Source organism: Sturnira hondurensis, unplaced genomic scaffold, assembly GCF_014824575.4.
Source record: "Sturnira hondurensis isolate 20B ecotype Veracruz unplaced genomic scaffold, ASM1482457v3 Scaffold0014302, whole genome shotgun sequence".
Lineage (NCBI taxonomy): Eukaryota > Metazoa > Chordata > Mammalia > Chiroptera > Phyllostomidae > Sturnira > Sturnira hondurensis.
The window spans coordinates 113461-138768 of NW_028086933.1; the positions used below are offsets into that span (position 1 = coordinate 113461).

Consider the following 25308-nt stretch of genomic DNA (forward strand, 5'->3'; position numbering starts at 1 on the left):
TGGTACACACAGTGGGAGCACAGAGGGATTTGTTGGATGTGCACATGGTCACTGTAATTTATTCGCTGTGCCATAGGAAGGGGAGAAAATTAAAACTTATTTCAGTGAGCTTGATGGCCATCAGCTACATTATAACCAAAAAGTTAAAATTTGAAACTGTTCTAAGAATGTACGTGGTGGATATGCTATAGTAAAGTTGATGTGGTCATAAGAGGAAACAAGAATGAAGCTTGGAAGAAGCTTCCCAGAGATCCCAGAGAGAAGGGTCACCGCCTGCCATACAGGGCCACAGGGCCAGAGGCTAGGGTAGTCAGGAGGCAGAAGACAGGAGCACAGGAGAGATCTTGGCTTGCATTTGTTGTAGTTTCCTAGAGAGAGGCAAGACTGGGCAGAATAAGACTGTTTAGGATTGTCTAGTTTGATTAATTCCTGCAGATTTTGAGTTCCAGTGTTGGTTTCTAGTTTCTTAGTACTTGACCCTGGGATGATTTAGTTTAGGGGAAATACTGGCTTGGAATGTGAAAGCTAGCTAAGGACATAGCTGCTGGTATAAACTCTGGATTGGTTGGTTTGCATACGAAAAAAGTGTGCTAGTAGGCAAGTTGTTATCCTTAGGAATTTAGTTAGCCCAGCATAAGGCCATCTCTTCTGTGCTTCCCTCTCACGCCCCTCAAAATTCAGAGCATTAAGAATACAAAAAATACTATTGTAATTGGCCCTGTGATAAATAAGTGCCAAATATGAATAAAGAATCTTAAAAAAAAAACATCCAGAACAAAAACTCTGCTGTTATATTGAAGGTTCATTGTTGTTGATATTCACTAATCGCAAGAGGTTAATGTCATCTTTCAAAAGTCAGAATCATAAAATACATTAATTACCCATTCAGCTGTTTAATTAAATAAAGAACAACAAAGAAAAAAAGCACTTTTAGATGGCCAGAGTTGACAATTTAGTATTTATTTTCTCAGTCTTTTTTTCTGCATATATATTGGGACTGTGTGACATTTTAAAAACAAGAATGGAGTTACATAGTACCTCTTCAGTTTATAATAAAATGCTCTCTGTGAATGTTAAGCTTTTAGAGATGGATTTTAAGTGTACTTTGTATTGACCTTGTGTGGAGTTTTTCAGAGAGAAAGAAAGAAGAAACATATAGCAACCAGTAAGGCATGGTAGGACAGAGGATTTTGAAATACAAGCTCTTGCAGAATTACTAAGGAGTTGGAATGGTGTCTCTTTAAATTAGTTATTTAATAAAGTATATTTCTTCATTTTAGAATTGTTACCAACATGGCTGAATTTGTTGGTGTTCATTACAATATTGTTTTTTAGACCCTATAACTTGTATATAAAACATCAACATAAATTTTTATTTTCTGTGTAAAACATTAAAAGTCATTAAAACTTTATTAGAATTCATTGGTTTAAAATTAATGATATGTGTAGGACTTCATTAAACTCATAGACTGCTTTAAAGTTAAAATTGATTATGGACTTGGATCACACCTGGTAATTGTGCTGTTATACCAGATAGTTACTGATTTATGAATAAATTGTGTTTTGAAAAACTTTATTTTTTTTCTTTGCTTATGAAAATATTTCTAGATATCATAATTAGGTGTACAAATAAATTTTCTTTAAAACATACTTAAGTATAATATTTTATTAATAATTGTATTTGACTTGTGTAACATTTTTTATAGAAAAATTAATTTTAAGTTTTAAATTTGGATGTCAGAAATTTATTTGCACCTTTCACCCATCCTGGCTTGCTTAGTTCTCTTAGCAGTTCCAGAAAGTTGAGGATAGAAGTTTGTGGAGAGCATTTAACTTAACTATACATCACATTTTAAAGACATACAGTACCTGACTATAGCCTCTGTTTCCTAGGTAAGAAACTCTGTATCACTCCAAGTTAATTATTTCCTTAGTGTTTTGATTTTGGGAAACATTTGTTCCTGTGAGGCTCAGGGTCATTTTATAAGATGGGGGCTTTGTATACCTTACAAATTTCTTTTATTTTCTTCTGGTTACCAAAATAATACATGCACTTTATGGTTTTTTTAAAGCTATAGAAATGTGTGATTTAAAAAGTGAAAGACACTTTCCCTCTTGCATTCTAAAGGTGGCTACTAGTATTTGTTTATATTTTCATGCCTTTTACACCTGTGTTAAAAATATAATTTTATACACATTGACATAAAGGTCTGTGGTTTGCTTGTTATTTGATATATTTATCTTTTCATGTTACTGTATAGACATTCTTTTTGATAGAAGCATAAGTTTTTATTACATGGATATTTCATACTTTATTTAACTCCTTATTACTGGAAATCAGGTTATTTACTGTTGTTGTTTTTTCTGAATTACAAACTGATTCAATAAACATTATTTTACAGTATGTAATAAATTCTGAAAAGCAAAGTTTCTGGGTAAAAGAGTATACCTGTTTAGAATTGTAATACATGTTACAAAATTGCTTTCTAAAAAACTTTGTATTTTTTGCTTATTTTTTAAAGATTGTTTAGAGAAATGTTTCTTAGGCCATTTTTTGCCATTTTTTAACTCTTTGGTGTGGAAATAATAATGTAATTATGAACTAGAAATTTCAAAATTTCAAAATCAAGTTTATCTGTGATTTATTCAGAATAAGTTAATTCTTCTGTGGATTGCCTTTATTTTTTGTTTCATTTTTTCAGTTATAGTTGACGTATACAATATTATATCAGTCTTTTCACTGCTTTTAGTTAGTTTCTTTTGCTATATAACAAATTGAATTTTCTCAAATGGGTTGGGTACATGGAGTCCCTTCTTTTTTTCTCATCTCATAACTTAGCTTAAAGTGTCGGTGTCTTCCAAAATTCTTCCTGGTATCTTTCGAGGCTTTAATAATTCCCATGTCCTTTTTGTATATCTTTATCTTAGCAATTTAATCAAAATCTTTATTCCACCTGTTTTCTGTAGACTAAACTACTTGAGAGCTAGAATTCTTTTTATCTTTGTGTCTTTAGAGCTTGGAGCATGAGTTATTATTCTTTAGAAAAACAATATTTAGTGAAACAATATTCACAAAACATTGTTTAGTATGAACATTTCTTTGTTTTTTTAATTTTTGGTACCTTTAATTTTGTAGCCATTGCTCTCTAATTTAGGTACTCTCATCTGTTATTGTTTAGTTGCCATTCTTATTCATTCTTGCTGTCCTCTTGACGTTTTCTGCTCTTTACTAGTTTCCCTTGAGGATTATTTTAGAGAAACACTGACTTATTTCTGGGGCCTCTGAGAGAGTACAGTACTTCTGTGTGTTTTATTCTTCCTTCATAATTAAGATTTATTGGAATGTGTTGATGTTAACAAATGATACCATACTTCTAAGTCCTTTATCTTAATTTTTATGAGGACTATATGTTATATCTTATTTTCATTTTTTGTTTTTATTTGTTTCTACAATATAATTTTATAAAAAACATACATACAAAAAGTGAGAGATGAGTATAATGAACTTCCACATATTGTTCAGCAGCTTCTTGTTGTTAACTCATGTAGTACTTTAAGGTAAGTATTTAAAATGTCATTAGGGTTATCCAGATTCCTAGAGGCTTTCTAGGGCTAACCTCGCACCCCAACATGCAAGTTAATAATGGAGATACAATTTGAATTTCTTTTTTTTTTAAATTTATTTATTTATCTTTAGAGGGGAAGGGAAGGAGAGAGGAAGAGAAACATCAATGTATGGTTGCTTCTTGTGCATCCCTTGCTGGGAACTGGCCCCTGCCAGGAACTGGCCTGCAACCCAGGCATGTCCCCTGACTGGGAATCGAACCTGCCACCCTTTGGTTCGCAGGCCCGAGCTCAATCCACTGAGCTACACCAGCCAGGGCTGAATTTCTTTATACATAGGGATTTAAATCTTCTTGATGCAGTCTCTTTGGTTGTTGAACATTGACATTTGTACACAGAACTGAAATATGCTTCTGAAGAAACCCTGATTGTTTCAGTTATAACGACACTTCAACAGGAGGCTTTCAGTTTATTGAAGACAGAAATTACAGCTTTTTTATTAAGCTAAAATATTAATTTTAAATGACATCTTAAAAACAATTTGAAATGGTACTAGTAAAAAACTGGTAGACATTGAACATCCTAAGACTAAGGAAACAATTTCATTTTATTTTCTCATTTGACAGTGGTTACTACTGACAGTCTTACGAAAGGCCAGTATTTAGAATTAATATTAGATGTAAAACTTGAGCATGTTTTAACTACATGTGGATCTTTTATATCTTTAATGTCAAAATGGCAGTCCATAGCCTGAAACATATTTGCTATGGTCACATTGCCTTTCAGTTCTCTCCTATTTATGAGCTTTCTAAAAAAATTGTTTCCCATCAGAAACGCCAATTCAGATTAGTATTTCATTAAGTTCAGAATCACTTGGGACTTCCTCCAAGATGGAGGCATAGGTGGAAACACTGTGCCTTCTCCCACAACCAAGTTTGAATACAACAAAGGTTTGGAGAACAAAGACACAGCCAAAAAACAGAAAATGGAATTATACGGAAGTCCGACAACAACTAATCGTTCCACGGGTTCGGTGAGAGGGGTGGAGCCAGCAGCGGAGCAGGGTCGGGCAGGAAAGATCCCTAGACCTAGGCGCGCAAGTGGCCCAGACCCAGGGTGTGGGGCAGACTGACTGCGGTTGTACATTCGCGCATAGTGAGACGGACCACGCAGGCCCCAGGGGGCGAGGGCTGACGGCGGTGACACACTTGTGTGCAGTGGGACGAAATGCGTGGGCCCGGTGACAGTGGCAGCTGCCGCACCTGTGGGGGCCACGGCAGGAGACGGCAGACGGGACACCATTGCTCCTCTTTGACCCCGCCCCCACATACAACGTCACAACCCAGTGACTGAGTTGCCCTGCTCTGGTGAACACCCAGGGCTCCGATCCTGCTATGGAACAGGCACGAACAGCCCAAAAGATGGTGCAAGAAGAACTCAAAGTCCAGGAGCCGATAACTCTCAGCAACTGAGAAATTGCCAGCCTCTCAGAAGCACAATTCAAGGCACTGTTTGGTTGACTATAGTCACAAATTAGAGGAACATATGAAGGCTAAACTAATTGAAATGAAGGGAGATGTCCAGGAAACCAACAGTGATGCAAAGGAAACTGGGACTCAAATCAATGGAATGGATCAGAAGGGAGAACAAAACATCCCACCAGAAAGGAATGAAGAAATGAGAATTCAAAAAAATGAGGAGAGGCTTAGGAACCTCCAGCACATCTTTAAACGTTCCAACATCCGGATTATAGGGGTACCAGAAGGGGGAAAGAAACAGCCACGAGTGGAACACTTATTTGAACAAATAATAAAGGAGAACTTCCCCAGTCTGGCAAAGGAAATAGACTTCCAGGAAATCCAGGAAGCTCAGAGAGTCCCAAAGAAGTTGGACCCAAGAAGGAACACACCAAGGCACATCATAATTACATTAGCCAAGACTAAAATGAAGGAGAGAATCCTAGAAGCAGCAAGGGATAAGGGGACAGTCACCTACAAAGGAGTACCCATCAGACTGTCAGCGGATTTCTCAAAAGAGACCTTACAGGCAAGAAGGGGCTGGAGAGAAGTATTCCAAGTCATGAAATCCAAAGACCTACAGCCAAGATTGATTTATCCAGCAAAACTTTTCATTTAAAATGGAAGGACAGATAAAGTGCTTCTCAAATAAGGTCAAGTTCAAGGAGTTCATCATCACCAAGCCCTTATTATATGAAATGGTAAAGGGACTTATATAAGAAAAAGAAGATGAAAAATATTAACAGTGAAAGGACAGCAATCTCACAGTTATTAACAACCACACCTAAAACAAAAGCAAACCAAGAGGACAGCTAGATCAGGAGTGGAACCATAGAAATGAAGAACACATGGAGGGTTAGCAACAGGGGAGTGGGAGGAGAAGGCACAGAAAATAGCAGAGATGGTAGGTAGAAAATAGGGGGGAGGGCAAGAATAGTGGGGGAAATATAGAATCTAAAGAACTTGAGACACGTGGTTATAAACTAAAGAGGGGAGAATGGTGGGGGAGGGAGTGTGCGGGTGGAGGGGAATGAAGGGGGAATAGAACAACTGTAATGGTATAATCAATAAAATATATTTTTTTTAAAAAAGAATCATTTCATAGTAGTATCTATATGGTAATGTATGTGTCAATTATGATTTTATTATTAAAAGACAACCCAGTTTATTTAAGTGATTTTCTTTTCAGCTAGACTCTCTTATATTGGTAATGGCTTTGGTGAAGAACACTTTCTGAGAGAATTGTTATAAACCCTTAACATCTTCCTCCAAATATAAAAATCACTTAATATTCTGAATTGATTATTCCCTGTGATGTATATCGGTATTTACCACAATGAAAATTTTGTATAGAACATACTTGTTAGATTTGTCAGAATAACTGAAATTATACCTAGTCTGTATTTCAGTATTTCCTTAGCTTTTTTATGCAAGATGAAGATTGTGTTTTATTCTCATTGGTAGTTCAAAACTGGAATATAATGTCTCTCTTCCTGATTTCTATAGAGCAGGTTGTCGCCCTGGATGCCCAAAATATTGTAGCTGTTTCATGTGGAGAAGCTCATACGTTAGCACTGAATGACAAGGGCCAGGTGTATGCTTGGGGTCTTGATTCTGATGGACAACTTGGCCTGCTAGGATCAGAGGAATGTGTCAGAGTACCCAGGTAACAAAGGTGACCAAAAAGAGGTCTTTAATAATCTTTTATCATAAGTTTATTATTAAATTATTTTGTGTACTGTGGGCCTATAAGAGTTGAGAGCTAATTATTTCTCATTTTTGAGTTCTTAAGGTTACTGGTTAGGTAAGAATTCAGTCACTGTCCACTTTTTTATGTAGCAGTGACCATATTTATGCTAACCATTAAATTCATCATAGAATTATTTAAAAATCAAAAAATAATGCTTTATTAATGTTGTCTTACAGATTTGCATAGGACATAACCACTGTTTAATATTAAAAATTGTAAAATCATGAATATATCTAGGCAAAAGTATAAAGATTTAAAGTAAAATATCCAGTTTCTCATGGATAAATAGTATACTAACTCATGCTTAGTTTTTAAAATTATACAGATTCTTACCTCCTTAAATTCTTGTTCTTTTTTCCTACTAATAACTAAAGGGACAAAGAGAACTCTGCAGGGAACAAAGGAATTAGGTAAACTAATTTTAGATTTATTTCAGATAGCACTTTTTAAACACACTTAGATATTTTATTTTTAATTTCAAATTGATGGTGTTGGTTTCAGTTTCAGAAATATGTAACTACTAGGATAAAAATATGGAGCATAGTAACTAATATATTTCAGAACAGGAAATTGTATTGTTACAAAAGAGTTTTGTTTTTGTCTTTTTTAACTAGTAAAGATAGCTCCTTTAATAAGCTTATAACCTTCCCTATGTTATAACATATTAAAAGTAGTTTTTAATATTTAGTTTGACATTTTATATTTGTTTTAGTAATGGACTATCTGTTGGGACTTTTGGATACATCACAATCACCCACATTTTTTAATTGAACTTATAACTTAATTACACAAAACTCAACAAATTTCTTCTTCCTTGTTTTTTCTTGTGATAAATATAATACTTGGGTGGTGAAACAAACAATGTTCCCATTGTACTTTTAATATCTCTTAATGATGGTGCTGTTGGGAAAAAACTTTTTTTTTAAGTTAACTGATTTTTTAGTCATTTCAATTTTTATATCTTTCAGAAAATAGGAATTTTCAACCAAGTGGTTATTGGCTAGATAATACAAAGCATTCATAGAAACATAGTGACCTCACTTTGTCATATCCTCTACTCATTTTATTTTCTCCCACAAGTAATTGTTGTAGAATAGGGTTTTTAATAAGATTTTGAAAATTTTGTGATTTTTAGGGTTGAAAAGGGATTGTTACATGTTAGACTTTCTAAGTTAATATTCTCAAAACCATGATTCATGGCAGAGCTTTCTAGTTTCCCTCATTTTTATCTTACTGTTCTCTTAATTCTCATACTTACATTTTTGTTTCTGTTCATTTTTGGTATAAGGGATTTCAGTCAATAATCCGTAGATGTTTAGTAAATGGTAAAGAAAGCTAACTTAGGAGAGAATTTTTTTATATGACAGTTTATCTGAAGGTTGCCCAATAATAAATTAAGTATTTGTGACTTTACTATTTTATGAACCTAGGTGGGGATCAGAAAGAGATCTTACTTGCTTTGAGTTCTTTGCTTTAAAATTCACTGTTTTTATATTTGGTAAACATCTATGTTAACTTTAAGCTTTTGTCATTTTTCCTGTTCAAGCTCATTCATTTTTTGTGGACTGATCTGATTTATTGTGACTTACACATCATTTTTACTAGTGTTTCTATGTTTTAAAGGGCAGTTTAGTATTTCAGTAGAAACACATTTTTTAATGAAAGACTGCTAGTAATTTCTTTTTAAATTTCAGTATTTCATAATTTTTTAGATGCAGGGCTTTTTTTAGATTCTTAGAGATGTCAGCCAGCTTTGTAAATTTCACATCCATTTTGAATAAAATATGTATAGAAGATGGGGAAACTCGAATATATTTAAACAGGTTTTTAAAAACTACTATTTGTGATTTTCCTAAGAGTGATTAGAAATGTGGAGATTCACAGTATGCTATACTTTCTTGAGAATAAAATTCATTTTTATACCAAAAGATAAGAGTACATAAATTAAGGGGTACTTTAAAATTAAGGAAGAGTGTAAAATTAATAATAAATAGATTACTTGAAACTCTTATAATCTTTTTCTAGTTACAATTTTGTTGTTTTCAAATCATTACTTCTTGGAGAAAGACTGAAATTATTCAATATTATTGGTCTATAGACCTTAACTTTTGGCTAGTTATTTCTTTTTTTAGGATACTATACCTTTATTTAAAAAAAAGTTAAGTCTGATTTTACTGTCTTAGTTTATTTAATGTAAATTGAAATACATACATTTCCATACAAATTTAGAAAAATAATTGCTTGTAATAAAGTTGTAGTTTATTAAAGTTCTATTTATTGGACATATGCAATAAAATTATGACAGGAAGGTGTGACATGATCCTTTTGAGAGCAGCTATTTTCTGTTCTATAGAAATTAAACCTCTTGGTCAAGAATAAAATTCATTTTCTTAATTTTACTCAGTTTTAAATATATATTACAATAGTTGTAATACAAAGCCTCGAAGACTGCGCAGATTCACTTATCTTTTGAAAGTGTATTCATTACATACTTTTTGCAAGATACTATGGTAGTTGCTAGGGATTCCGTGGATATAAGACACATAATCTACCTTCAGAGAGCTTAACGTTTAATAGTACACTGATAATAAATGTATAAGTATACTAGTAATTAATAGTGGTAAATGCTGTGAAGGAAAAAACACAGGGTATTATGAGAATGTAGTTTTTGAGATGTTTTATTTGGTCTTGCAAATCGTATGTGATTAATTCCTCTTTTTGCATTGCCAATGTTTGATTTTGCTAATTGCAGAAAAATGGTATTTTGCTACTTTTTAATATCTGAGGGTATGTTGGATCCTACTAACTTGTTGGATTCCACTAAATTGTAGCACTACAGCTTTCAGGTTTTGTAGTTTAAGAACATAAATCCACTAAATAAAAATATTTTTAATACAATAATATGGGATTAGAGTAACTCATCTTTCTCCTGCTCAAAATTTGATTTGCTGAAGCTGCTTCCCGAAAATCATGAGTATCGACTCTCTGGTCAGAACTTGCTCCGGACTTTCATTTGGCAGAATCAGGTCAGGTGGCAGTATCAGGTAAAGGGAAATAAGAACATTATATGTTTCCTTCCCACTTTTTAAAAAAAACATTCATTCAGTTAAAAACAGTAGAATGATCAGGTAAAGGGAACTACTTATGAAGAACCTGGGGTATTTGATGCACAGGTGTTTGATTTTTGTGATATTTGAACCTGGGGTATTTGATTTTTGTGATATTTTTAAAATTAGCCTTTAGAATCACATTGCAGTAATGGAAAAATCAGAAATGGGAGAAAAAAAGAAACTCTAAAAATACAAGGAAAAAATATGACTGGACACATCGGTGATCCTGTTAATTGTGAATTGATTGAATTCCCTTAGTAAGGAATTAAATATCAGTGATTTAGATGTAAAGAATTGCCCAAAAGGAATAGATTTCATAATGTGTGAATTGGTAGTACCTCATGATAGGAATGTTATTTGTTCTTAAGGAACTTGATAGAAAAGAAAATATATTAAACTAGGCCAAATATCAATATTACATAAATTAGATCAGGTACATTTGTTTTATAAATATATTGAAAGTTTTATGTGCTAAGCTAAAGATTTTTTAAAATTTTGGTAATGAAAGAAAACTTCTAAATTGTAAAAGCACTCTGAGGGGTATTTGAAGTGTGTGCATAATTTGCTTAAATGTTGTTCTTTTTAAAGTATTTTCTCATCACACTTAATTTTTTTTTCATATCTAGATTTTGTTTACAGAGTGTAGCATAAATTTTTGGTAAATTGGGCTTGTGTAAAGAGTAACAAACTGCTAGGTTGGTAAGAAACTATACTTATGCATAGTAGGTGGTCAATAAATAATATATAAATAGTGTTCAGGTGAAATTAATTGACCCTTATCTCTCTTCTCCTTTTCTAGAAATATTAAAAGTTTGTCAGATATCCAGATAGTACAGGTTGCTTGCGGTTACTATCATTCACTTGCACTCTCTAAAGGTAAGCATTGTTTTCTTATCCTTTTCTCTTTTTTCAGTTTTATTACTTGATACTTCAAATGAACAGAAAGTCCTCCAAATTTGTTTTTCTTATTTAAGATTGTTGTGGTGCTTGATTGTTTTATTTACACGTACATTTTAGAATTAGCTCGACAGTTTTCACAGACACACAGACTACTAGGATTTTGGTTGGAATTGTCTTGTCTCTTACAAATCAATTTGAGGAAAATCTTTATATGATAACATAGTCTTTTAGTTCTTGAACCTGCTATAGTCCTACATTTATTTTAATCTTGTAATTTTTCTCAATGGTATTTTGTTGTTTTCCATGGAGTTTTCCATTTACTAGATTTTTCTGTAGGTATTTGATTTTGTCATTGTTGTGAATGGTGTCATTGTCAAATTATGTATTGCTAGTGTGTTGACATGAATAAGATAGATTTTTGGGGGGGTCTAATTGCTTCTTTAGTCTGTTAAATGCTATTCTTTCACAGCTGGGAAAAGTTATAACTTGCCTAATCTCATTTGATCTCACAGATAAGCTTTTTATAAATAAAAGCAGAGAAGGCCAAGATTCCTATTAGCTTTATTGCTTTTCTTTTTTATTCATTTAATTTTTTCATCAGCCAGTTAAGGATTGTAACTTAGATTAATAAAGAACTTGCCATGTTTGTATTTTACCATTAAAAAATAAGCCCCAGTGGTTTCTCTAGTAATATTATATTATTATTTTAATTTGTTAAGTGTCTAGTGAGGCCTCTTATGAACAAAACACTAGGCTAGAGCTGTAGGGAAATACCGATAAGTTAGGAGACAGTTTTAGAGAGACCACAGCATCTAGTGAAAGAGGCAGATACTCAAATAAATAGCTATAGATCAAAGCAGAAAAAAATACCTACTACTTTGGTCAAGGTAAAAGTAAAATGCTAGAGATATGAAGAAAAAAGTGTAATTAGTTCCAACCAATAGAATTAGTAACAATAAGGAGAAGATTGATATTTGATGATAGTCTTAAAAGATGCATAGAATTTATTCAGAATTGGAGAAGAGTTTAGAAATACATAGCTTATGGAAATGTTGAGGATTGCCTAAGGTGATGATAGTAAAGGTGTAGCATCAGGAAAGTATTGTGTTTATTTGAGTACTGACGTGTATTTTCATATGGGTATTGTAAGAGAATGGGAGACATACTCATACTTTACCTGAAATTGAAGTAAAGACAGAAATCTGTTACAAAGGGCTTTAAATGCAATATTAAGGAATTTAAATTTCTCTAGGTAGTGGGAGGCTGGCATTCCTGTAGTCATTGTTGCTTTGTCAACTCCTTTTTTCCCTCATTAATCCTTACCCAAGTGTATATATATATATATATATATATATTTTAAAGATTTTATTTATTTATCTTTAGAGGGGAAGGAGAGAGGGAGAGAAACATCAATGTATGGTTGCCTTTCGAGCGTCCCCTGCTGGGAGTTGGCCTGCAGGGAACCAGCCTGCAACCCAGGCATGTGCCCTGACTGGGAATCGAACTGCGATCCTCTGGTTCGCAGGCCTGTGCTCAATCCACTGAGCTACACCAGCCAGGGCCCAAGTATATTTTTATTGATCTTAGAGATCAGTGTGAGACTGGAACATCAATTGGTTGTCTCCCATATGCTCCCTGACTGGGGATCATACTCACAACCCCAGTACATGCCCTGACCAAGAATTGAACCTGCAACCTTTTGGTATATGGGGCAATGCTCCAACCAGCTGAGCCACCAGGCCAGGGCACCAACTCCTCTTTTGATATTTTAGTAGGTAGATCCAAGATAAACTTAAACTCAGAGGTTTAACTGTTGAGGGCAGTTTTTTATCTTGACTCATAGGTAGGTATTTTGCTTTGTTCAGCATTATGTTTAGCACGGTATCTTGTTCATTTAATGAATTTCTTTTTTGATTATGTGTTATGAACTAGGCACATTAGGGTGTATACTGTGAAGTGGTAGTAAGCAGTATACTGTTGGCGTTTGTGGTACAGTCACACAGATAGCACTGTAATTACATACTATGAAAAAGGACTAAAGAAAAAAGTTTAGGATATTTAGAACATGTACAGAGGAACTGAACTTAATCTTGGAGATCAGTGAGGCTTCCTGTTGGGAGAGAGTAGAAATGAACTAGACAAAGATGAGGGGAAGGTTTAGGCAGTGGGAACAGCGAGTGTGTGAGAAACAAGCATTGGAGAATGTAAAGGAAGATGACTATGGCTAGAGTATAATAAAAGAGGAGACTGGTATGAAATTAGTTTGGAAACAGATCACACAGAACCTTATAACCCTTATTAAAAGTGTTTATACCAACAGCAGTGAGAAGGCACTGACGTATTTTTTCAGATGAGCAACATTATCAAGTTTGTGTTTTTATAATATTTCTGTGTGGATGTACAGATGTGCATAGAATATTTGTACATATTCTAATACAAATACTAGCAGTACATCTGCTAGTATGTGCATAGAATATTTCAGGAAGTACCTACCAGTGATATGTGTGAGTACTTGTCTCTTGGCAGAGGAACCAGGGATCTAATTTTGGAGGGGGGCTTATTTTAAGTGCTTACTATTTGTAGTATGACTTTAAAAATCTTTTGTTAGTGTATTGATTATTACTGTCATTTATTTAATAAAGATAAGTGCCTAAAGTTGCAAAAGAGAGGGTGGCAGTGGGGGGCGTAAGTGACAGACAAAACTATTACAGGAATCAGGTGAGATGGTGGTGAATGGATCTCTTTGCCATATTTTTCTTTAGAAAGAAAACTGGGTAACTTGGTGATAATAGATTGATATGAATCTCTGTATGAACTAAGAGGAGAGGAGTATTAAGGATGACTCCCTATGTTTATGACTTGTGCTACTGAATTAGTTACAATGTCATTTACTGGGAAGAGGTACAGGTAGGGGAGGTAAGATGAGGATCATGAATTGAGTTGGGGCTATACCAAGCTGGAAGTGCCGTGATATACCCAAGTGTGGGTATCAGGTAAACAATTGGATACATTGGTTTATTGCTCAGAAGAGATGTCTGGGCTGGTGATACCGAAAATAGATGTTTTTTTCCTGAGAAGCATAACATTATGTGACTTAGCCATTCATCACTAAAGATACTCCACTTAAACGATACTAAATATAGAATGTTCTTCTCGGTAATATATGTCGTATAAGAAGTAAATAATAAAGAGAAATATGTATTTCCATCTGACGAGAGGAAGAATATCCCCAAATAACTGATGATCTTCTAGTAGAACTTTGTGTTTGAGAAAAATTGTTAATTTTCTGATTTTTGTTTTACAGCAAGTGAAGTCTTCTCTTGGGGACAGAATAAATATGGCCAGTTGGGTTTAGGCATTGAATGTAAAAAGCAAGCTTCACCACAGCTGGTTAAGTCTTTGATTGGAATCCCTTTTATGCAAATTGCAGCAGGAGGAGCCCATAGTTTTGTACTCACCCTTTCTGGAGCTATCTTTGGATGGGGACGCAACAAGTTTGGTCAACTAGGTCTTAATGATGAAAATGGTAGGTTCTCATTATTATAGATGTACTTCTAAAAAGAGATGATCTTTTGAGATGGATCAATGATTCTTAGTGTCAGAAATGTACTTAAATCTTCCCTGATAGGGAGGGAGGTGGGGATGTGAGGTTAATTTAAAAATTCCATTTGATAATAGTTTTAGGGAGTGGTAGAAGGCCAAAAGATACCATTTTATCATGAAATAAACTATAGAAAGTTTAATGGCACAAAAGTTTTTGCTGTTGGATATTCATTAAAAGAAAGTTGAAAAATGTTACTTTAAGTTGCGAACCTCATCATTGCCTAACATTGGTGGAAAGAAGCAATAAAATTATTCTGGAAAATAACATGGAAATGTTAATCTGTGCTTTTCAAGGAAATATTTAAATAATCTGAGTTGTTAAATTACTCCAGTTTGGGTTTCACTTTTAACATTGATGCTAGAGTCTTGAAAATATTTTGAAACCAGATTGAAAATCTGGTTTTTGAAAACACTTGAAACCAGTTGGGAACCAATTTTGGAATTGATTTTTCATAACTGCATTAGGTCAAACACCAGTATTTGAAATACAAAAACTAATTTCATGAAGTTAACATAATTGTAATGACTTAAAAAGAGAAAAGTGAGTTGTTGATCTAGTAATAACTGGTAATGATAAGCAAATAATACTCTCAAAAAAAGGATTAAAATTGTTTTCTGCATAAGAAAAGCAGATTAGGGTATTATATCTCTTTTCTCCTAGAAAAAAAGCAGGAAGTATAATTTTCAAACTTTTAAGCAGCATTGTGTGAGATTAATTATCTTGAAGTGAATATAAAGTATGATGTGCATGGATTAGAAGCAAATAGCTTTTAAATTTTGATTGCTGATTGGCAATTCAGGGATTTAAGTTTAATACTTAAATCCCTCCTTTTCAAATCCCTCCTTCATCACAGTAGAATAGAAAGGCCTGGGAACCTAACTAAGTAGGCTTGTAGTGCAAAATTCATTGAGCCTTGGTTAAAATTATTTAGTCATCACTGTTCTTTGAGCTTGGGAAGCTGTAGAGGAAACATACTTTAGAAGATTTTTAATTTAAAAAATATTGTTAATGTCTCTTGTTGGAATTTTCAGATAGGTATGTTCCTAATTTACTAAAGTCACTAAGAACTCAGAAAATAGTTTATATTTGTTGTGGAGAAGATCATACTGCTGCACTAACCAAGGTATTGTACTCTTATAAAACCTTTTTATTATTGTTCATAGATCTTATTTCACAATAAGTAAATGTTTTCATAACATGTATATTAAAAGTTGAGTGTTATTGATGTCTAAAAAAGTTTATTTTGGAAAAAGTACCTAGGTTATAATTTGTTCTCAGAAATAGTTTACTTTAAATTTCAGATTTGTTTTATGTTATGAGGTGTGAATTATATTCTCTTAAATGTGATAATAATATATATTGTTGAGTTTCTCAGCTTTGTGTGAAATACTGCTTAAATAATATTTTGAATTAAAGAATTCCATTTAAGTTTGTCAGGCTTGCCATGCTGTGTTTATCAATCCCATGTAATGTATAGCTCTGCCTAATTTTAATTTAGCTCCCATTTGGCTTAGAAATACTGTATAACAAGTAATAGAGGGATTATTTGTTATTATCCATAGGCTAAGTATTATGCAAGCAGCTATAATGAGCTTTCATCACAGTGTTGTTAATGGCTTTAACTTTGACATCTCACTCTATTGGGTATGTGCCAGTTCACTGTCTGTACTGCATAGTATGTTCCTAATGATCAGAAGTAAAATGAAAATAAAAACATTAATCTTTACCAGGAACATTATTTGTTATAGTCCTGTTAACTAACATAAAGGAAATGGCAAGTTTCCATTGGCTAAATTAGAAATTAATGTTCTTGCTTTTTCTTAATCTTGCATTGTAGATAAAATTGGCAAGAAAAAGATTCTAATCTAATAAACTATAAACTCTAATAAAATTCCAGTCTTATAAACTATATAGAGTTTACAAAACTCTATATAGTTCCACATTGGAATTTTAGGAGGATAAGAATTATTCTTTGTCATTATTGAGTACTTTAGTGTACTCATTTAAAAAAATTATGACAATTATTTAAGTTAATTTTTAGAAAATTTATATTGCCCCTTGGTAAGGAAGTTTAAAATATATACCTGTTGGTCTCATTAGCATAGCTTATGGATTATTATAATTCATAATACAAATGTAACCACTAAAATCTTACTAAATTATGTTGGCAAGTTATAAATTTTGGTCATTTTCTTTTGTCATTGGCATTTGGAAGAAATAAGGCTATTTTGAAATAATAGTAAAAAATTTTTTTTCATATTATTCCTTGGGATTAACTTTGTGATTGAAAGGCTCACAGTATTAATGCTTTTAAAATTTAACCTTTCGAATAATTATTCATATTATTTTCCTAGGATGTACAACCATATTTATTGAGTTTTTTAAAATGCTAATTCAATTAATTTCCTGTATCCCTCTCTGTAAAAAGTAGATGGTGATACTTATTCACTGGAGTTTTGGGGGGTGTATTATTTTTAACAAAATTTTTGTTTACTTTTTTATTGTACCTGATTTAATTTAGAGTAGTTCCATATCTATATATCTTTCACTTTTCTAAAAGAACTTTTTTTGCAAATAAATGAATGTTAATTTACAAAGCAGTTTGCTTATAGAAAACCTGAATTAAGAAAATGACATTGGCAAAAATTTTTAAACTGACTTTTCGAAACCAGTAATGTGAAGACATGAATGATAATGGATATGAGGACCAGTATAAAGGTGTCAACATTTTTTGAGTTTATTTATAAATTCATTATGTAAATCACATATAATTATACCTTTTAAGAAAAAATCTTCACCTGAGAATTTGTGCATTGATTTTAGGGGTGGGGGCAGAGAAACATCAATTGGTTGCCTCCCATATGCGTCCTGATCAGGGGTTGAACTGGCAACCTAGGTATGGGCCCTGACTGGGGGCTGAACTTTCAACTCCTTGGTGCATGGGATTATGTTCCAACCAGCTGAGCCACCTGGCCAGGGCACATACACTTTTTTACTTAGGTATCCTACTTTTAAGAATTTGTCATAAAGATAGGGAATTTTGTATGCACAAGGCCATTTATTATGGCATTATTTTAATAGCAAAGGAGTAGAAGAATCCTAATGTCCATTAGTAGCAGACTGTTTTGGATAACCTCTGGTAATTCCATGTGGTAGAATACCATGACCAATAAAACAGAAAGAGGAAAATCTCTGTTATGATGTGGAATGATCTTCAGGGTATATTGTTAAGTCAAAAGAGGAAGGGATAGAATAGTTTATAAGAATGCGTAAAATAATAAACATTATGTATTTTATTTACATTTTTTAAAAAATTGAAGCTAGACCAAATGTACTTTATAGCTTTGACTTTGGAATAATCTAGAAACTATTATAATAAAAAACAAATATATGTGTATATATATGCATTTTTATATATTTTAACATTTCTTAAGAGTTTAAAATAAAAACAACTAGTGATACACTACAGAAAGAATAATTCTTTCAGGTTATTATAAATTAAAATATTTTGTTGTATATCACTAGCGGGAAATAGCCTGAGAATAAACAATGCACAAAGAAATGTTAAACTGCATTCTGTAGTCTTATTATTAGTAAAATTGGTATTATTTTTTAATATATGGAAAGTAAGGTAAAGCAAATAAGTACTTATTTTACTGTCATTAGAAACTGTGATTTCCAATTCCAGAGAAAAGAGATATAAAATTTGAGTTAAATTAAAATCCTGTGATCTAAAGATAACAGGTATCATTATAAACTCTTACTTTTTTCCTTCTAAATATATGAGAGGCCATGACCATTTTAAGGTCCTAGAAGTAATTAACAATGTACAATCTGGAAGCAGTAAACATTCCTTGACTTTTGTAGACTCCATACTCAAAGGGTTTCTAGATAAGAATAGTCTTGAGCATTGTGCATTGCAAAAACTCAAAAGGTCATGTCAGAAGAACAACTTGAAGGCACTTTCATTGATTTACAAAAAGATATAATGACTGAAGTGAATGGAAATATACCAAATATATAAAATTCATTAGTTTATAACGATACTCTTCCCCAAATTAATAAAATGCACACTTAATTGCTTATCTTTGGAAGTTTCTAGGACAACAACTCATTTTTCTAAAAGTTAGTGAAGAAGGGTCATTTCTCCTATCACTTACTTGTAAATTGTATTTCAAAGTAACTTAACAGTTGAGTTAAATTCTCTTTGGAAGAATTCCAACTACTAAATTAAGAAGAAATAAGAGTAGAAAATCTGCATTTTTATACATTTTTAAAAATTTATTTTTTAAGAGAGGGAGAGAAACATCAATGTGTGGTTGTCTCTTGTGCACCCCACACCGGGGACCCAACCCACAACTTAGGTGTGTGCCCTGACTAGGAATTGAACTGGTGATTCCCTGGTTCTCAGGCCTGTGCTCAACCCACTGAACCACACAAGCCAGGGCTGCAGTCTTATATTTTTTTAATGAAGTAATGGATCTAGGTCAAGATTAAGCAATGTTAAGCTTAACAAGGATGAACTAGGCTAAAAACACATGGACTTACTTTAAGAAAATTATAGGTGATACACAATTTTTTAATTTAGACCTACTTACTATTTTAAAGTATATTTTATTGACTGTGCTATTACAGATGTCCCATTTTTTCTCCCCTTTATTCCTCTCTGTCCTGCACCCCGCTCCCAACAGCATTTCCCCCACCCCTTAGTTCATGTTCATGGGTTGTGCATATAAGATCTTTCCCATTTCGTATACTATTCTTAATTTCCCCCTATTTTGTACCTACCACTGATACTTCTTATTCCCGTACCTTCCCTCCCCATTCTTCCTCCTCCACCCCCCTGCTGATAGCCTTCCACGTGATCTCCATTTCTGTGATTCAGTTCCTTTTCTAGTGGTTTGCTTAGTTTGTTTTTGTTTTAGGTTCAGTTGTTGATTGTTGATTGGTCAGTTGTTTTAGGTTCAGCTGTGAGTTTGTTGTCATTTTACTGTTCATAGTTTTTTTTTTTTTTTAAATTTTATTTATTTATCTTTAGAGGGGAAGGGAAGGAGAGAGGAAGGAAACATCAATGTATGGTTGCTTCTGGTACATTCCCTGCAGGGAACTGGCCCCTGCCGGAAACTGGCCTGCAACCCAAGCATGTGCCCTGACTGGGAATCGAACCGCGATCGTCTCGTTCGCAGGCCCGCGCTTACTGTTCATAGTTTTGATCTTTTTCTTAGATAAGTCCCTTTAACATGTTGTATGATAAGGACTTGATGATGATGAACTCCTTTAACTTGACCTTATTTGGGAAGCACTTTATCCGCCCTTCCATTCTAAATGGTACCTTTGCTGTAGAAAGTAATTTTGGATGTAGGTCCTTACCTTTCATGACTTTGAATACTTCTTTATAGCCCCTTCTTGCCTGCAAGGTTTCTTTTGAGAGATCAGCTGATATTCTTACGAGAACTCCTTTGTAGGTATCTGTCTCCTTTTCTCTTACTGCTTTTAAGATTCTCTCCTTATCTTTAATCTTGGGTAATGTAATTATGATGTGCCTTGGTGTGTGCTTTTTTGGATCCAACTTCTTTGGGATTCTCTGAGCTTTGTGGACTTGCATGTCTATTTCCTTTGCCAGATTGGGGAAGTACATTATTTTTCAAATGAGTTTTCAGTTTACTGCTCTTCTACTTCTCCTTCTGGCACCTCTATGATTTAGATGTTGGAATGTTTGAAGTTGTCTTAGAGGTTCCTAAGCCTCTCCTCATTTTTTTGAATTCTTATTTCTTCATTCTGTTCTGGTTGAATGTTTATTTCTTCCTTCTGTTCCAAATCATAGATTTGAGTCTGGTTTCTTTCCTTTCACTGTTGGTTTCCTGTGTATTTTTCTTTATTTCACTTTGCCTACCCTTCATTTCTTCCTCTGTTTTGTGACATACTCAACCATTTCTTTGAGCATACTGATTATTGGTGTTTTGAACTCTGCATCAGATAGGTTGTCTACTTCCTCATTACTGTTTTTCTGGAGTTTTGATCTTTTCTGTCATTTGGGCCGTATTTCTTTGTCTTGGTGTTCCTGTTATATTGGAAGGGGCAAAGCCTTGGGTATTCTCCAGGGTGGGGTAACCCACATTGTTGGGTTTTGATGCTGTCTGTGGGAGCAGGGTATGAGAGGGAAGAATGCTACTTGCTGGGCTGTAGGCTGGCTTTCAGTCACTTCCCTCACTACCCACAAGCAAATTTGATTCTTCTGGTGCTGATTCCTGGATGTGTAGGTTTGTGTATGTTCCAGGACCCTGTGATTCTCTCCAGTGAACTCTTTTGTGAGGCTGGGAGTTTGTCCTGCCACCACAACCCCCATAGGTTTTTACAGATAGAGGTTTTTGAGGCTTTCTTTACCGATGCTGGAACACCCAGGGTTGCATGGTCTGTCCCCCTCCCCAGTTGTTCCTCCTGGTTTATCTGCACGCAAATGTGGGATGCCCAGTCTGCCAGGTCCTCCAGCCACCACCTTGCCATGCGTCCTCTCCTCCCCGACTACTTGTCTCTACCCCTCCTACGAGTCTGGATGAGTGTTTCTTCTTTAACTCCTTGATTGTCAGACTTCCATACAGTTAGATTTTCTGGCAGTTCTGCTTGTTTTTTGTTTTTAAATTTGTTGTCCTTTTGGTTGTGTGAGGAAGCACAGTGTATCTACCTATACTTCCATCTTGGCTGGAAGTCCTAGACCTACTTCCTCACATTACCAACCAGACATGCTTTCTGATGTTCTGTAATAAAATAACCAGGAAAATTTGAACATGTTCTCAGTGTTAAATGATATATTTAGAAATTAATAGTGAAGACATTCTTCAGGAGGATGTACCAGTTGTACCTATATAGCACTCATAAGAGGAACATCTGTATATGTTAAACAAATATTAATAGGTTTTAAGGCAGAAATAGACAGAAACACAATAATAGGAGGGAGCTTCAGTAACCAACTTTAAGCAATGGATAGATCATCCAGACAGAAAATCAGTAATGAAATAATGTATTGAACTGCACTTTATATCAAGTGGATGTAACAGAACATTTCATCCAGCAGTAGCAGCATATATATTTTCCTCAAGAACACAATGGAATTCTTTTTAAAAAAAAATTTAAATACATTTTATTGATTATGCCACTACAGTCGTCCCATTCCCCCACTTCATTCCCCTCCACCCTGCACACCCCCTCCCACCCACATTCCCCCCTTTAGTTCATGTCCATGTGTCATAGTTCTTTAGCTTGTAAATTGCCCTTCCCCCTGTCTATTTTCTACCTACCGTCTATGCTATTTATTCTCTGTACCTTCTCCCCCCTTCTCCTCCCACTCCCCTGTTGATAACCCTCCATGTGATCTCTATTTCTATGGTTCTGCTCCTGTTTTAGCTGTCCTCTTTGTTTGCTTTTGTTTTAGGTGTGGTTGCTCATAACTGTGAGTTTGTTGTCCTTTCACTGTTCGTATTTTTTATCTTCTTTTTCTTAGATAAGTCCCTTTAACATTTCATATAATAAAGGCTTGGTGATGCTTAACTCCTTTACCTTGACCTTAATCTGGGAAGCACTTTATCTGCCCTTCCATTCTAAATGACAGCTTTGCTGGATACAGTAATCTTGGACGTAGGTCCTTGCCATTCATGATTCAAATAATTTTTCCCAGCTCCTTCTTGCCTGTAGGATTTCTTTCAAGAAATCAGCTGATAATCTGATGAGGCCTCCTTTGTAGGTGATTGTCCTCTTATCTCTTGCTGCTTCTAGAATTCTCTCTTTTACTTTAATTTTGGGTAATGTAATCATGATGTGTGTTGGTGTGTTCCTCCTTGGGTCCAACTTCTTTGGGACTCTCTGAACTTCCTGGGAGTCTATTTCCTTTGCCATATTGGGGAAGTTCTCCTTTAGTATTTGTTCAAGTAAGTTTTCCACTTGTTGCTGTTCCTCTTCCCCTACTGGTATCCCTGTAATTTGGATGTTGGAACATTTAAAGATGTCCTGGAGGTTCCTAAGCCTCTCCTCATTTTTTTGAATTCTTGTTTCTTCATTCTTTTCTGTTTGGTTGTTTCTTCCTTCTGGTCCACTCTATTGATTTGAGTCCTAGTTTTCTTTTCATCACTATTGTTTCCCTGTGCATTTCCCTTTGTGTAGACTTCATTTTTTCATCTTAATTTGTGACCAAAATCAACCAGTTCTGTGAGCATCCTGATCTCCAGAGTTTTGTTTGAACTGTGCATCTGACAGGTTGGCTATCTCTTGGTCGCTTAGAAGTATTGGCTCTGGGGCTTTGATTTGTACTTCTGATTAAGCCATTTTTGGTCAGGTCATGCCTGTCATGTACGAGGGGCAGAGCCTTAGGTGTTCACCAGGTCGCTGGATTGTGATGCTATATATGGGGGCGTGGTCAGAGAGGAAACAATGGCACTTGTTCTGCTCTATTTCGGATTTCAGTCCCTTCTGGTGCTTCCCACAAGCTGGCACCTTTTCATTTGGTGCTTTTAGGCTTTTTTTGCTGTTGCTGGGGCCCTGGGTTGTACGTTCTGTTCTGTCTTGCTGCCCTGTTTGCCTAGTTTATCTGCACAAATGTATGACCATGGTCCCCTCAGTGCCGCCTGTGCTCTAGGGTCTGGCTGCCACTGCTTTTTCCTGCCGAGATACCTCTCTGCACGCTGCTGACTCCGCCCCTCTTACCAGTCTGGTTGGATTGTTGTCGGCCTTCTGTACAGTTCAATTTTCTGTCTGTTCTGCTTGTGTTTTTGTTTCTAAATCTTTGTTGTCCTTAAATTTGGTTGTGTGAGGAGGCACAGTGTTTCCACCTACACCTCCATCTTGGCCAGAAGTGATAAAATGTTTTATAATAGAGATATGTTAGGTTAGAAAACAAATGTGAACAAATTTAAGAAGGTTGAAATCATAGTAGTTAACTTTTCTAGCCAAAATGATAAGAAACTAGGAATCAATAACAGGAGAAATGCCAGAATATTTACAATGTGTGAAAATTAAAAAGCATGCTCCTGAATAAGCAGTGGGCTCGAAGAAGAAATTAAGGGGCAATCGAAAACTGTCTTGAGAAGTGAAATTGGAAATACAGCATACACAGACTTATGGGATGTAGCAAAAGCCCAGGACCCGATGGCTTCACTGGTGAATTCTACCATTTAAAAAACAGTACATGCTAATTTATCTCAAATTCCTCCAGAAAGCGGAAAAGTAAGTAAATATTCTAGACTTATTTTGTGATGAGCATTACCTGGATACTAAAGCCACACAAAAACACTATAAGAAAATTACAGAGCAGTGTCCCTGGTAAACATACATGCAAAACTCCTAAACAGAATAATAGCAAAATCAAATTGAACAGTGTGTTACAATGATTATGTACTGTGATCAACTGCAATTGATCCCTGGGATGAAAAGATGGTTCAGTACCTGGAAATCAATGAGTGTCATAAACCACATTAATAGAATGGAGGATAAAGATCATCATCTTAATAGATACAGAAGAATTTGACAAAATTCAACAACCTTTTGGTAACAATTCTCAACAGTTTAGATACAGAATGAGTGTAACTGAGCATGATAAAGGGCTTATATGAGAAAACCAGAAAGCTAATAAATGGGTTCAGTAAAGTTGCAGGATACAAAATCAATATATAAAAATCAATTGTATTTTTATACAGTAAGAAAAATTTATCAGAAAGAGAAAGAAAAGCAATATCATTTTTAGTAGCATAAAAATGTTGCATTGGCTAAAACAGTGGTCCCCAACCTTTAGGTGCCAGGACTGGTTCACTCACTCACTGCCTGTTGCTCACCTGTAACTCTGTGCAGCCTGGTCTGTGGCCCCGGGGGTTGGGGGTCCCTGGGCTAAGAGGTTTGTTAGTTTTATTCCAAAAGATAGCTGTAAGTAGTCTTTGTTGTGTTTAACTGCATTGAAAACAATTTTGTTAGATTGTATTATGAGCATTGTCTTATTAGCATGCATTTTATTTATTTTTCAGCATGCATGTAAAAAAATCTTATCAAAATTGGTGAATTTTTGTGCAGCCATTTTAATATTGAAGGTTGAAGAAAATAAGCAACATTTTCGGCATATTATTCTTTTCTTAAATCATTTATTATTTATTTATCTTTAGAGGGGAGGGAAGGGAAGGAGAGAGGGAGAGAAATATCAATGTATGATTGCCTCTTGTGCATCCCCTGCCGGGAACTGGCCTGCAACCCAGCCATGTGCCCTTACTGGGAATCGAATCACCATCCTTTGGTTCACAGGCCTATGCTCAATCCACTCGGCATATTATTCTTAATTACTTCAAGAGGTAAAAAACACAACTGAAATGCAAAAGAAGATTTGTGCAGTGTATGGAGAAGATGCTGTGAGTGATCATATGTCAGAAGTGGTTTGTGAAGTTTTGTGCTGGAGATTTCTCACTGGACAGGTGATACTCCATGGTTGGTCACATAGACCAGTTGAAGTTGATGGCTGTTAAATTGAGACATTAATTGAGAACATTCACTGTTCTACCACATGGGAGATAGCCAACATACATATCCAAATCAAGTGTTGAAAAATCACTTGAACCAGTTTGGTTATGTTAATTGCTTTCATGCTTGGCTCCCACATAAGTTAAGTGGGAAGAAAAAACCTTCTTGACTGTATTTCCACATGTGATTCTAAATATAATGAAAACATTATGTTTTTAAAACAAATTGTGACTGGCAATGAAAAGTGGATACTTTACAGTAATTTGGAATGAAAGAGATCATGGGACAGTGGAAATGAACCACCACCAACCACACCAGAGGCTGGTCTTAATCTAGAGAAGGTGATGTTATGTATATGGTGGAATTGGAAGGGAG

The 25308-nt window shown here is 34.6% G+C and overlaps 1 protein-coding gene across 9 annotated transcripts in view; it reads left to right on the top strand.

The window, feature by feature from the left end:
• HERC4 (HECT and RLD domain containing E3 ubiquitin protein ligase 4) overlaps positions 1-25308 on the top strand; it is a 129058-nt gene that overhangs the window by 16062 nt on the left and 87688 nt on the right. For 8 of the 9 annotated variants that reach the window (XM_037062667.1, XM_037062668.1, XM_037062660.1 and 5 more), the window contains 4 exons: positions 6588-6747; positions 10741-10817; positions 14146-14367; positions 15477-15568. In XM_037062667.1, the coding sequence (XP_036918562.1) occupies positions 6588-6747; positions 10741-10817; positions 14146-14367; positions 15477-15568 (551 nt within the window). Of the gene's footprint in view, positions 1-6587; positions 6748-9785; positions 9876-10740; positions 10818-14145; positions 14368-15476; positions 15569-25308 lie in introns of all 9 variants that reach the window. The other variant, XM_037062669.1, reaches the window with a different exon arrangement.